Raw genomic sequence first — 14776 nt, forward strand, 5'->3', positions numbered from 1 at the left:
CACACCAGAGCAAGGTTCACACCACCCATCCACTTCCCCACTCTGTTTTCCCTGTCCTTCCACACACCAAGGTAAGCAGCCCTCAGAAACACGCTTCCTGCCCCTCCTCCTCTGCTACGGCCCCAGGAATGGAATAAACACATAAAAAAGCAGCAGCAGCAGCCCTAAGGAACAGACTTGATGAAAAAGAAAAGCTAACTGCCAGACAACGTTTCAGTCTACTTCAGAGCTGCTTTACACGTGGGAGTACTTGCCAAGGCTTGCACAAGGCACCACTCTGCCTTGTAGCACATGCTGGTACTTGAGGGGTTAAAGCAATATAAGCCAGGCCTGCTGGAGAAGCACTACAGCAGGAAGAGAGAGTTACAAATGATTTTTCTTGGCAAAAGCAGCGCCTTGGAATAGTAGGAGGATTGTGCTTACTCCTCATATATAAGTGCCAAAATGAGGCTTGCTGACACTTTTCTGGCATGCCACAGCCCTTCCAGCGGCCCAGGGCTTCAACCAAATGTTTGGAGGGACAGAAGGACACACAAGATGTTTCTTTCCCAACCGACCAAACCCTCCTCTCGTGTGGCATTATCCAGCATCTATGGTAAGTGCCCATCCATCCATCCCCACCAACTGGGCTCAGCCTCTCCCTTCCCACACCAATCCTTGGCTCTTGAGGCTAGCATTTGGGGCTGGGGGTTGTGTGAAGCCACAAGCATGCAGGAATTCGGGGTGCATGTTGGTGGGGATATGGGGGATTAATGAAGACCCACAGGACTAATTTTAGGCAAGATGAAGCCTGCTGACACATCAGACTTCTGCAAATGGCTTAGCCAACAGCCCAGCTTTTCCCTTTCCCTCTTCTCCAACACCTAATAGTTACCTAGGCAAAGACCAGGCAGGGAGTTTAAGGTGACCCTTTCCCTGGACCTCCCCTTTCAGGTTTCAAAGACCAGCAATTTACGGACCTTGAGAGCTGGAAACTGCATCCAGATCATCATGTTTAACAGACACTAATCTTCCTGAAGGTTTAATCCCTTTGTACCGCTTCTTTAGACTTACACTTTTGGCTTCCACAAAATCCTTTCACATGAGTTTAGTAATTTCATTTTGCCCTGCTAAAAGAATAAAGGCAGGCTTATCAATCCCTACTCCTATCAGACTTACACAAACTGTTATGATTTAATTATTCAGTGTTTCATCACATGGAAAGTAGCTCCACAGCTATCCAAGAGTAGTGGGGCTTTAAGATGAAGGTCAAATGGCTATTTTGGGAGTGATCAGCTTCTCCAAAGGCACAGGGCACCACATGTGATGCAGCTTTGGCTTTTGCCTAGGGGCTGCTCTAGTGCTGTGCCATTGCTGAGATGTCTTTGTGGCCAAGGAAAGAAGCTGATCACTTCCAGTGACAGAGTAACTCCAATTTCTTCATGCCAGAATCACTGAGGCTTTGTGGTACATGACTGGTTTTACTGCCTTCTATCATCTCTCTCAATGCGTAGCTGCTCTCTGACACATTCATATTTAACAGCAACCAATGCCCAGATTTTTGCTCTTCCTTCAATCCGTTTCCCTTTGTAGAAAGGGCTTCTTTTTTGTTCCAAACAACCTACAACACAAACCAGTCATTTTTTCTCTTGCTCTCCAACAGTAATGAAAATACATGCTCAGAACCCAAACCAAGCAAGAACCTCCCCCCTTTTCCAAACATCCCTGGAGATGATCAGACGATTATTCCTACAAAGGCAACTGGAGAATAACACCTTTTTGCCAGTGGATTTATATCAGGCTCCCCACCAACATGGGGAAAAATTTTACCTGTTTGCGAACTGAACTGAAGGAATCAGTTCTCTGAGATAACATCATCCACTGCAGCCCTTCCCCAAGAGAAGCAGCTCTCTCCCAGCTAACTTGCCGCTTCTAGCACCCGTGCTGCCAAAGATGAAATCCCAAAACCTGACTGCTCTGCACAACCCTTCAAGAAAATAACATGTCCTAAAGCATGTTAGATGAGACTGTAATAAATTTTAGCAGTAAAACTGGGAAATCTTTACTGTCTAACCTTTTCCACTAGACTTTGATTGATTTCTGTACCAGGATTATTCTGATCAGCTCCTTCTAGCTGTGATTTTTCTCTCCGTATTCACATCAGAAATCCATACTGCCTTCAGTGATGTCCACCGAGGCTGGAAGGGTTTATCCTGAACAGATCAGCTCACCTGCTCATACCACGAGAAGTCTCCTTAGTTCAATCCACTACAGCATGACTGCACAAGGAGTCTCAATGGAAACGCCTGCAAGGCAGTTAACTTTCTCTGTAAATATACACATAGAGGACTGTCAGATTGCTTTACAAAAGAGTCATTTTCCCTGTTTAAAGGCTGGAAAGGCAGCAAGCCACATTCTCAAAATATCACCAGGCAAGACACCGTACAGCAAGTGAGAACTCAGCTTGGACCTGCTATCTTCAAGATCAGAATCACATTAGCAGAAGCTAGAGGGGAAAATGTAAGTGAAGGTGGTTCACTGTGCTGCTGTTACAGAAATGAGAAATCCAATCCTACACCCTAGGTAGCTGGGAGAAGATGGCGTGATGGCAAAACAGAGAGAAAACTATCAGCTCTGGTGGAAATGTCACCCCCATCACTGAAGAACACCCCAAACTGCCCTGCTGTAACTCAGCCCTTTGCAAGGCTGGAGGCTCAGCAATCAGCCCTGTAAATTTTCAGTTTTCAAATCTAGGCAGGAGGTTTGTTTTTCTTGAGCATCGTGCCAATGCTATTTTGTGCTGTACAGCTTCCAGTATTTTCTTAAGTGCCTTGAGAGCCTTGGCATGAAGGGCACTATGGAAATGTAGTTTTAACTGTGGCTTCCAACTTCTGCCTTGTAACCTACATCTCAAATGAGGTATTTCAGCAGAAAGAGGTGCTCCTTCCCCTGCATGCAAAGAGAACTGTACCCCCCACAGCACACATGCACAGAGGAACACATTTCAGCTGCATGTGCAGTGCTAAGGCGAACAATGTAATGTCACTGCCTGGATGGTGAGCAATATCTCCATTAATCTATCACTACAAATGGCACAAACTTAAAACAAGCCCCTCATCCTTCACTATGCCCACATTAACAAGTCATGCTGGGTATTTCTCTTTTAGCTAGAGAGCTAACTCTGAGCACTGACTCCTAACATCCCTCCCTATCACAGAACGACAGTACCACTACATAGGGAAGAACTATTCCAGCTACTCACAGAAGTCAACCACAAGGAAAACTTCAAAGTAATTAAGCAATGTATGTACCAGAGCTCACTGAAATGGGCTAAGCTAACAGGAGGTGTTGTGGGATGAATAAATCATGACAAGCCACAGCCAGGCAAACTCAGTCTCTACTCACAAATCTGAGTGCACTATCCCCAGCTGCCATCCTGACCTGCAGATCAGATACACAGCATCATCAGGAGCAAGGATAAAGGGAAACCAATACAATGCTTTGCCCCAGTAACACTTGACTTTGGGCACAGAACATGACATAGTTCTTTGCCCAGCATTTTTAAAGGTTTTTGAAATAATATCCTAATTAATCTGTAGGAGCATTTAGGCAACACTGCTTTAACTATTTTCAGCTTCAAAAATGCAGTGTTGTCAAGTATTTTCCCTTATTTCACAATATTCTCCTGTGTTTGAGGCTATTATACAGGGGCATAAAGCACCTTTAATCCCCAAGATTACACAACAGCATTAAAGTATGTATTATTTTGGGGCTCCACAGGATTATTATTTAACAATGGTAATTTGCCTGCCTTTCATCCAGAAGGATCCCCAAAAAATAACAGTTTTCCTAAAATAGAGGTGCAGCTGCTTGTGAGACGGGACAAGGCAAAGACCTCAGCAGTGACTCATCAAGGAAGAGAAGACGACTCTTACAGGAAGATACTACTGAAGTTCTGCTGCATGGAATGAATCAGGAATTCATCTTAACAGGAAGCACCTGAGGATTTTTGCTTATCAGTGTTTTGCTGCTGACCCCCAGCCATAAAACTAATAATAATCATCATCAAAACAAGCCTTCTGGGCATATTTGCCTTGTCATTTCTAATGTACCCTGACACTGCATCTCAGTGCCAGCCCTACCCGCTTCCAGAGCATCTTCAATCCAGTTGTTTCAAGACATCTTTTAAACACTAATGAATTAAGCCACAGGACAGTTTTGCATGGTAAAATCACAAATATTATTCTCCTTTCATGTCATGATTCAAAGTCTGTTGAGTTGTAAGAAAATCTGGATTAATTCTTCATTGATCCAAACCAACCACAAAGAACAGAAAACCAAAAACTAATTGGAGCCATACAAGGTAATCTATGAAGGACTTGACTCTTGGTGCTGCACTAAGAAACGAGATTGGCCTCTCTTGCCTAGGAGAAAATGAGAAGCAGCAATAGGTATTTCTGCTAAAACAGAGCTGGAATACGCTTCCCAGAAGGGCCTCAAGCTACACAGTGGCATGCAGATCTGTGGAGGGGCAGCTGAGGGATGCAGTGCTCACAGATGCACACAATCGCTTCTGGGAGCGACCCAAAGCAGGTATAATGCCCTCTGTTTGATGAAGGAACAAAGAAACCTGTCAAGAAATGGCACTTAATTTCCACACATAAATACACCCACATGCAGTTGAGAAAGGGAAGGCCTTCTCTCTGCTTCTCTCCCTTTGCTTCTTTTCCTGCTAGTCACAACACAAATCAAGCTGCCAAGCTGACAGGGCCTCCATACAAGCCAGCAGTTCTGCGGCGCACAGACACGCTCCCTGGCAACACCAGCTGAACGAGGCCTTGGGAACGTCCCCTTCACAGCACACAGAGCCACAGGCTGCAGTTCCTCCCTTGTCACCAACAGCCAGGCTCCTCCAACCCGGGACAGCATCCAAACACACAAAGAGAACAGGCTTGAGCACTGTAACACATCTAGCTGGCTTAGGTTCGCAATAAGGATAACCCCAGTCCAACCGACCTACCGCCTTTATACTGCACAACCCAAATATGCAAAGTCCCAAAACTATCTCTCCCTTTAAAAAGTGGAGTTTTGCCCTTAAATATGTGATTTGCTAAAAAACTGAAAGCACAGAGTTACGTAGAAATTAATATTTTACTCGTCCAGACTGGAGTATTGCTTTGGATGTGGTACAGCACTGCTGATATTTGCTTTAGGATTTATTTAACAGTTAGATAGAAATAATTTGGCCTTCAAAGAAAAGCTTGACTCTTCCCTTTGAGAAAACTACTGAAGTTATATCTCATACTGTATTATCTCCTTGAATCCAGAAGAAGAGGAGGATTCAGTTTCATAAGAAATAAAATCAAGAGACTAGACTTCCAAGTATTTGGGCTTTACTCTCATCTTATGCTGGAATTAATTTTATCACATAAATAGACATACATAGATCTCTCACTCACTATTAACTCCTAAGGGGTAAGAGATAATCTTGAAACCACTACTGAAGAAAGAGTCACCTTAACATCAGTTTTTATCTCTATAGATAAGGAGCTCAGAAGCTGGCCTAGATCAGGTGGTACTTATTGCATTTATTTTAAGGTAAAATAATTACTTCCTACAACAACTTAGACAAGTTTGTAGAATATGCTTAGAAAAGGGGGGCAGATCTTGTCTGTAGTGTATACAGCTCTTTGGAGTTGGCATTTGGGGACCTGTATTTTTCAGCTGCTCCATTAATACCAGAAACTCCAAATCCCACCCATATAAATACTCACAACTACCCAGCAGATACTGCTGCACGCGTTAGGTATGATGAAACAAGTCTCTTATCAAAGAGAGAAGGGCTTGCTTATCAAGCAGTCAAGTATCTGAATAAGTCCATATGGATTTAATCATTAGAAACACTCAATTTGAGATGGAGACTCTAAATCTTTAATTCACCAGAGACGTAAATGCTACCTTGATCACAGCACACCACTGATTATCTAGAATGGAAAAAGACACCTGACTGCAAAACAAAGCCCAATGGGATGGTCTTATTTTTAAGAAGGGTGGTTGAAAATATAAAACCATGAAAAGTGAGGTGTATTCAACGACCAGAACCACGCCATTAGGAAACATAACCTTCTACTTCATTGTAAAACCAACCTGTTTCTTGCTGAGTGCAAAACATTAGTACACTATCTAGTGTAATCCAATAACCTAGAGGGAAGGAATCATGTGCAGACAAAGTTTACACAGAAGTCATGTTGTGGACCAACTATATAAAAGTTCATGTAGAGAAACCCACACTGTGCACTTTTGAAAGTGCATATTTTACAGGGAAGAACCACCACTAGGCCGTTTCTTAGCTGAGCACAAAGAAAACCGATTATATTGTGATCTTCAACCTATTTGGACATGCTGGACTAATTCTAGTGTTTAGAAACATTTCAGCCCCCAAAATTCCATGTAGAAAACCATTTTGAACATATCTTAAAAGAAGTCTCATTTGATAAGCAAGAAGTACTGCACACAAATACCTAAACACTCCCACAGGTGATTCAAAATTACCTTAAAATCAGATTAAAAATACCAGTGACCTCAGCTAAACTTGCCTTTGCTAAGACATTTTTCTCAACAGTAGATCTGCTCATTTAATTTTGAATTTGAGCTTTGAAGTAATGGGAATTCTACCACTGGCCACTGAAAAATAATCCACACACAGTTTTTCACCTCATTAGTTAAATGCCAATGAATATCACTATGCTGTTCTTAACCATTCCCTCACCTTGAAAAGGGAGGAGAGAAGCAACCAGAGCAATGCTTTCTGTAAAGCACTTCCCCATCATGTTAGTGCTTCAGCTTAGCGTTACACTGATTGTCACATAATTTATTTCACATCAGAACTGGTGTGCAAATGAGTTTTTGGATGCCAGCCACAGAGAAATCTCCAACGCAGAAACGATGAAGTCTTTTTCTCTATTAAATACCCCCAAATCAATGTCACAAGCAATGATACCCAGGGAGGCGTGGGACTGGGGTCAGGGAAGGATTTCTTACACTCTGCCCACTTTTTGCTTAAAATTTTCAGCTCTGTGCACTGCCCTTTTGGGGGTTTTACTCTTTTAATCACAAAATAATCCATTAAATGATAACAAATCAAATCCTGGGACCTTATGGAAATATATACTCATCCTGCTGGCTCTCTCTTCATCAAACTCTCTGAAACAGCAACTCCTACACACAATGCAAATACACTGGAAGACTTTCAGGCTTTTCAGAGGCTGGTGAGATTTATAAAAGCCCATTCATCCAGTCCTAATTCTGGAAGTTCACTCAGGCTCACCTCACCTGGGTACTCTGCGTTTTTGGAACAATGCAGTGTTTAGGGGAGGCATTATAACATCAGTGCAATGAACAGTGATATGGGAGACTCCTACACTCAGCTTTCCATAGCCAGGCCAGTGAACTCCGAAATCTCATTTCGGTCTGTACCTCAGTTTCCCCAAGTACACAACATAAGCCAGAATCACATCCTCCTCTGAAGCGCCGTGAGACCTACCAGCGAAGACAGGGAAGAGAAGAATTACTAAAAGGGTAGTTAGAATAAACTACCTTTGAACTTAATTTATTATTTGAAAACACTATTTTTTTTCCACAGATCTGACATGTAGGAGAATAAAAGCTCCTTCCCCTTCATAGCCACACCAAAAGTTGTAGCAGTTTAAATAAGATCTTATACAACAGTAAAATTGTACTGATGTGATAGAATTGATTGAGAAAAAACACTTCATTCAACTGGTGCAGTACCTTCATGCAGGAAATACTACTTTGATTTGAGGCTCTCTTACATCAATTTAGCATAAATCAGTAATAAATCTAAGTAAATCACTGGATTTTCTTGTCTAGGAAAGAGCATAAACGAGTACAACTGGAAGTATCATTAGGAAGAAACAGAAGAATCTAACAAAAGCAATGAAATTTGCTTTCACTTAGTACCTCTGCTAAAGCAGCAAAACTTCTGTCTCGTCTACCCACGCAGGAGCCATCCCAGCCTGCTGGAAAGTGTGTGACCAAGGCAGGACAGTAAAGCATACAAGAGATCAGGTACACCAAGACACTGCTGATGGGATAAAAGTATTTTTATCTAGCTTACACAGGAAAGTAGTTTCTCTCTCTGGACTATCTGAGTGCAGTAATTCTGCCTTGTTTCTGGCCAAGGAGCTTTCTCTCTGAGGAGGAAAGCTAGAATTATGCGGAGTCTGGGCCAGCTTCAGAGAGGAGGGCTTTAGGGAACCTGGGAAAACAACACTAAAAACCTCCTCTCCTGTGCCATTCTTAACCCGTATGAGAGCTCACAGAATTAAATGCAGATTTTTTGAAAGACAGACAAAAAAAAGGCAAAAGGAACATGAACCAAGAGGAGCAGATGAATGCATAGGTAGGTTGGTCCACAGACCTACACCAGCCTGTGAGATCTTGTAAAATCTGAGCTCTTGCTACACAACAAAGTTAGTGGAAACAGGTCGGAACTGGAAGCACTTGCTGCAATGTGTTATACTAAGACAGGCTATGGGTAGGCAAGTCCAGTTTCCTAATACTAAAGTCTAAGGAAATTACCATTAGATCAGTCAAAGCCCAGAGGAAGACTCAATAAGCAGGGAGGTCTGGAGGAAGTCTTGCTTTCTGTTTACTTCTCCCTGGGAAGGTATTATAAGCCTTAACAAAATAACTAGATCTGTTTCATTTGGCCAGAGACTGAGTGTACACACCATGGGCACCCTAATAGCATGTAAAATTATATCACGAGCTCCAGAGGCAAGAATTTCATTTGACTACAGAAACTTAAATGTTTCTAAGGAAGCAAATTTCCTTCTTACACTAGTCTCCAGAAGATTCACCCATCAGAATGCATAAGCTGTTGAATCGAGTGGGGATGTAGCCTGTGTTAACACTGAGAGCGCTCTTGCAATAGCTCCAGTCCCTTTCTACTGTCTTTCATGGGGTTTAGCTCAGTGTTGCTGGTGTATGAAATTTAAAGAGCTCTGAAAAAGATGTTAACGAGGCCTAAAGAGGAGAGTGCTCCTGTGTTAGTCATTCCCAGGAACACCTGTGAACTATTGAGTTTAATTAGTCTGCAGCTGGCACTGAGTGTGTGTGGAAAGACTGGGGATTTATTATCTGACTGCTAGTCCTTCAATTGTTTCTTCCAGCACATTTTTTCCTGTTTGTTTGTTTTGTGATAAAGGACACACAGAGAGTGAGTGCAACTGTTTAACTAACAGGGAAATCCCTCCTTGGAAAGGGTGCCAGGCACAGCAGCACTTGGATGATAGCACCGAGGGGAAGTGCATGTGGCAGCATCGGAGCACACTGCCACAGTAGGTAGAGGCAGGCAGAGAGAGCCAACCATGAGCTGTGCACTCCAGGCCTGCTCCTCAATATATGACACAATTTACCACCCAGTCCATACTTTACAGCTGCAGAACCCTAAGAGCCCCTATCTCCATTTCAGTATACTTCTTTTTCCCATTCCTCAGGACTCAACTCTACAAGCATCCTGAAACAGTCCTAAGAGATGGGAACAGCATCTGCCACCACTTTATTCTGCCATCTACAATACCCAGTGACTTTCAACACAGCTATTTTAGCACCAATAATTTCACCAATATCACACACAGACACATGTATTTTCACCAGTGACTGTGAATTACAGTTGTTCATCCTCAAATACCTCCATCCCACCTCCCTAAATTAACAGCTGCACTCCCACGTATACCATTTTACTCCTGCACTCCATCATTTGCTCCCACATTCACTAGGCAGAGGTCTTAAGAGAGAAAAGAAAACATGGCTCCAATATTACGCAGGAGCCAAAAGGAGTCCCAAGTCAGATCACACAAGGCCTCACCTATACCCACTGCAGGCAGCACACAGTCTCTAGGGCCGGCAGGGGCCCTGCTTCCCAGCAGCAGACTCATGGTCTGGGTTTGAAACTTGTGGTGTTCCCACAGAAATCAGCCCAGTTTGGAAGCTTTTATCTTTGAATGACTGTTCCCCTACCTTGTGCTAAATTCCAATTAGCTCTACAGAAACAATGGCCTACTTAAATTGCAATGTGCAAAATAATTATCCTCCTGACATCATCTTTACTGACAGTAGCTCGTCTCCACAGCCTGAGCACGAGATGCTTCCCAAGTTGATCGGACTTCATTCTGCCATCACCTTGACACTGCAAAGTCAGTCGTGCTGACATTTCTTCTAGTTGACATTGGGAAGCCTTCAGTAAATCTGTACTGACAGCTTAAATTCTTCCCTTCCTCCCCCCATGCCTTCCTCCTGTCATGTCATCTCCATAAAATTGCCCTGCCCTTGTTTCACTTCATTTTGACATCCTATTGTTATCTCCGGGGATCCTCTTTAGCACGGAGCGCTCCTGTCACAAAGGCACAACATCTCCACAGACCTGACACGAGAGCACCTGGAGAAGTATGCCGGGAGCCTCATTAAAATGAATTAAATGGCTGTGCTACTGCCTGAGCCCCTTCCCAGAGAGTTACTTCTCAGACTACAGCCTCACACTAGGAGCTAATGAAGCACAGGAGGAGGTGCGAGATCCGCATGGCCCAAATCTCACACGAGCCAGGACTGGGGAGGACACACCGGGACCAGACAAAAGCTGTCCAACATCAAGGTTTAAGAACTCAAAAGCTTCACATAAGTCTGGAATATACAGCCTGGTCTAGTGGAAGGTGTTGGAACAGCCTGAAGTCCCTTCCAACCCAAACCGCTTTGTGAATAAATCAGACACTGCAGCAAACCCTTAATTCAGGCCACGCTCTGCCCAGTACCAGAAAGGATAAGGGTTTGAACAGAAATAAACACAAAGTTATTACCTCGACACTTGTTAACCCCCATGCTCTGCTTTGGGGAGGCAGTTTAATACCTCCCCAAACCCAAAATGTGACAGAATGGCTCTAACAAAAAGCTCTGCTTTGCATAACAGGACAGCAATATAATTGATTATAACCTCCTAATCCCACAGGCTCAAACCCCTGACAAATTTAACCATTCCTCCGAAGAAGCTTCATTTTTCCCTTTTACAGAACGTATTTTACACTAAAGAAGATTAAGGGCCAGATATTAAGAGCAGGCACCTCAGTGTGGATGGGCCCCTCACGGAATTCCCTCCATCCAAGCCCCACACAGGCACTGCCAACCATAGGCGGGGGTCCCACAACACCCCCAGCGGTTACAGCCCTCCCTTGGGGCTCACCCCCCGTCTCGCCCCACAGCGGGTGAAGTACCTGGGTGCTGCCATGCTCCATCACCCCATGCCGAAGAGGCTTCGCCCCACAGCGGGTGAAGTACCTGGGTGCTGCCATGCTCCATCACCCCCTCCCGAAGAGGCTTCGCCCCACAGCAGCAGCTCTGCCCGGGCAGGAAGGGGCTGGGCCTGCGGGAAGGCGACGCCCGGGCCAGCAAACACCCTCATTAGCCCAGCTGCCCTCATTAGCAAGATCAATCACCTCATTAGCAGGGCCCATGCCCTCATTAGCAGAGCAGGGAGCACCTGGTCCCACGGGCCAAGAAGAGCCCCTTGCCCCTGGCTGGCTGCGGTGCCACAGGCCTAGCCTCTGGCCAAGGGGACAGGCAGCCAGGGCCCAGTTTCATGCTCTATAATTAACAGGCTTTAAAATCCATTTTATGAGGGTACCACCGGACTCATGATGGGTTCATGAGACAGCAACAAGATGTATTTCTGCTTGGTAGGGTGGGGAAACAGGAGAATAGCCCCACGGAGCTGAAAGGGAGCTAAAACCCTTATATGCTTTTATGGTGTCTAACAGATTTTATGCTAATATAATTTACATGGAATTTAAAATTAAGCTCTATACATAGACTATTCCCTGCAATTCAGTTGTGTATTCTGAGATGTAAATAAATACGTGCGCTAAAAATGTAATTAAGCTGTCCCTGCAATTACAAAGCATGTTGTTTATTTGTGAGTCCATGCAGCTTTCTCTTTATGAGCAGACAATGAAATACAGCGCTTTCTGACACCAGATATTTTCTCTTTGCCTATTGATCCATATTTCTCTGAGCTGTAAAAACCACTTACAACCCAGGAAAACCACAAGGACCAGACCAAGAGCCTGCGCTGATCCCTCGAGTTGAAAGGCTGATGGGGATTTCATATATACCAAAAAACAACAAAATGAAGTCTATGTGCTCCTATACTGAAGACAAGAGGAAAAAATTCTCTCCAGCTATTCCCTGAATCCTAGATCTGTGGTATACAGTTCCCCCAGGAAAAACATAGGCTAGAAGAAAAAAACACACCAAAAAATAACCCCCAAACCAGGAGCAACAGATCTGAATGTTTTATGTTAGAGATGCCCATTAATCCACTTCTGCTACATGTGTTTGATGGATGCAGAGTGCATCTATAAACTCCTCCAAAGTTGCACATCCACAAGAAATGCATCATTGCTGTATTTTCTTTATAAAAGAGCACATAACCTATTTCTTCTTCCTGTCTCCCCTGTTTGCCCTCCCCTGCTCCCACAAATGCTATGGACTCTGCCTCACTGGTCTGAAATGGGTCCAGCTATAGTTTAACAAAAGATGCAGTTAAAACCGCAGTGAAACCTGCCCATGTGGATACATTCACACCACAACAAGTGAGCTCCCATCAGTCAGGGCTAGTCCCATATATTCACAGAAATAAACTACAACAAGCTGTACAGCCTAAACATCTAAACGCAGCTGAAAATCATTAGATTCTGCATAGATAAGCTCTAATTGAGTGTGTCTGTTGAGGTGAAACGATTAACCCACATGTGTGCTGTGTTGAAGACTTTACACATTTGGGCTCAGGGCACCTCTTTGTTTGACCTCGTGTATTCGCTGTGTTTGGCTGCAAGGCCTTAGAGAGATGCTGACTGCGAACGGATGACTGCACATTCAATAACCGAGGAAATCTTTGATGCAGCTATATTAGGGATGCCATTACTACACATTTTTGATCAACAATACATCAACAGAGCATTTTGCTCTCGTTGCTAACTCTGTTGTGGTTCAGAAACAAACGCTTTAGGACATGTACTACCACACTCCTACTGCGTGTACAAGAGATACGCTACTGTATCCTCAATGGAACATGACTGTCAGCAATTAAAATGAATACTGAAAAGATGGAACACGGTTTGTGGTGCATTTTCCTGGCTTTTGTGAAACATTTGTTCACCACATTTGCTAACTCTCAAAATGCAAGCATACATCAGAGGCCTGCTCATCCAGGGAATTAGCAAGGTATCACTCCAACAGATTGCAAGACAACAGTGCTCTGTTTCAGACAAATGGGCTTTAGACAAGCAATTGGCACACTCTGTAAACAACTTGCCCATTCTCCCCTATGATCTAGAAAAATACCAGGTGATGAAAAACAAACCAAACCAGATTTGTGCTTGCAGCCTTTTTGAAACAAGGGTTTCTGGGCTGGGATTTTTTTCCTCTCTCCCTTCTCAACTCTGATAGGCTGCAAAGACATAACCTTACAGTGCAAGAATGTAAGATTTAAACATATCTTAAATAAAAGAGCCCAGTTGCTATCACATTGTGATTATCAGCACTGCTGCCAACAACCCACATTGGAGCCAGAGTCTCTTGGAACACCATAAATTCCCAGCTGCCTTAAAGAACACGAGCCTTCCATCTATCTCTGAAGCCCTGCAAGGTCAGGGCAAGACTCTTACTTTCTTTGCTGCATATCCAAAACAAAAGATGTTCTGTGCAAATAAACAAATAAATAGTATATACCCAGATCTTCTGAATAATTCAAGTCTCACTGTTGATGACAACAGGAATACAGCAGAAATTGCTGGTTTGGGGATGCTGAGACAACCCCGTAGTGGTGACAGAGGGTTTATGATCTATACGAATGTGGACGAGGTGGGGTCCAGTTAATGAATGGTTCCTCTCTAGGCAAAGCTTATCTGGGCTTTGGATGTTTACAACACCGTTTTCATTCCATACAAAGCATCAGCACTGCGTATTTCATATCCCTCAACAGAAGTATTAATACAATACACACTTCTATAATTTATCTTTCTTGTGAAAAAAAGAAGTCCAGGGTTAAACACCCACCAGCTTTACATCTTTACATACTTACAAGTGGAAAGAAGCATGACTTGTAGATCTGTGCATTTATGCACACACACACAAACATGAGGAATTTATTTCCAAACACATACACATGCAATGTACACACTTTTAAAGCAAGATGTTGATTTTTATCACAGAAGAAGAATCATGGGTCAATTAATAGCGAGAGGTCTTTTTATGCAGTGGAGAACAAAGTACCGATTAAGAACATAGGTAACTCCTCCACTTTCAATTCCCAGTATTGACCATACAGTCACACTGAAAGCTTGAGCCAACAACTGAGTCAACGAAGTAGCCCCATGAGCTCACTTATGTTACAGCATTTAAGACATATATTACTTTGTATAGACACTTACACCAAACAGTGCACCAGAAACTATAAAAATACCACGAGAAAGCAGCCCTCTAATCATTAAAAACTGATGTAACAGTGTATTATTCCATCCTCATTCAACATCTGAAGCTGGAAGGCAACCTGGAAAACCCTTCAGCATATGGAGAAACAAGGAGGACTCACACCCTACCAACACACGACCCGGAGCTCTTCCCAAAAAATCCTATCCGCTTTCCCCAGAAATTCTCTCTATGCAAATCCAGGGATACTGCGCCTAATCCTGCTGTTCACAACAGTATTAAATAGTTGTTAGCG

The 14776-nt window shown here is 43.5% G+C and overlaps 1 protein-coding gene across 7 annotated transcripts in view; it reads right to left on the reverse strand.

Annotated features, from left to right (window-relative positions):
• The window catches only part of AUTS2 (activator of transcription and developmental regulator AUTS2), a 733524-nt gene that overhangs the window by 601766 nt on the left and 116982 nt on the right, over window positions 1-14776 (reverse strand). Inside the window, exon 1 of one of the 7 annotated variants that reach the window (XM_061470340.1) lies at window positions 11332-11940. The exons of 5 other annotated variants lie outside the window; for them this stretch is intronic. In XM_061470340.1, the coding sequence (XP_061326324.1) occupies window positions 11332-11352 (21 nt within the window). In that variant the 5' untranslated portion in view covers window positions 11353-11940. One more of the 7 variants, XM_061470339.1, reaches the window with a different exon arrangement.

This window comes from Pezoporus flaviventris, unplaced genomic scaffold, assembly GCF_033815535.1.
Source record: "Pezoporus flaviventris isolate CSIRO_AGI_PZ_B2104156 unplaced genomic scaffold, CSIRO_AGI_Pfla_v1 ptg000063l, whole genome shotgun sequence".
Lineage (NCBI taxonomy): Eukaryota > Metazoa > Chordata > Aves > Psittaciformes > Psittacidae > Pezoporus > Pezoporus flaviventris.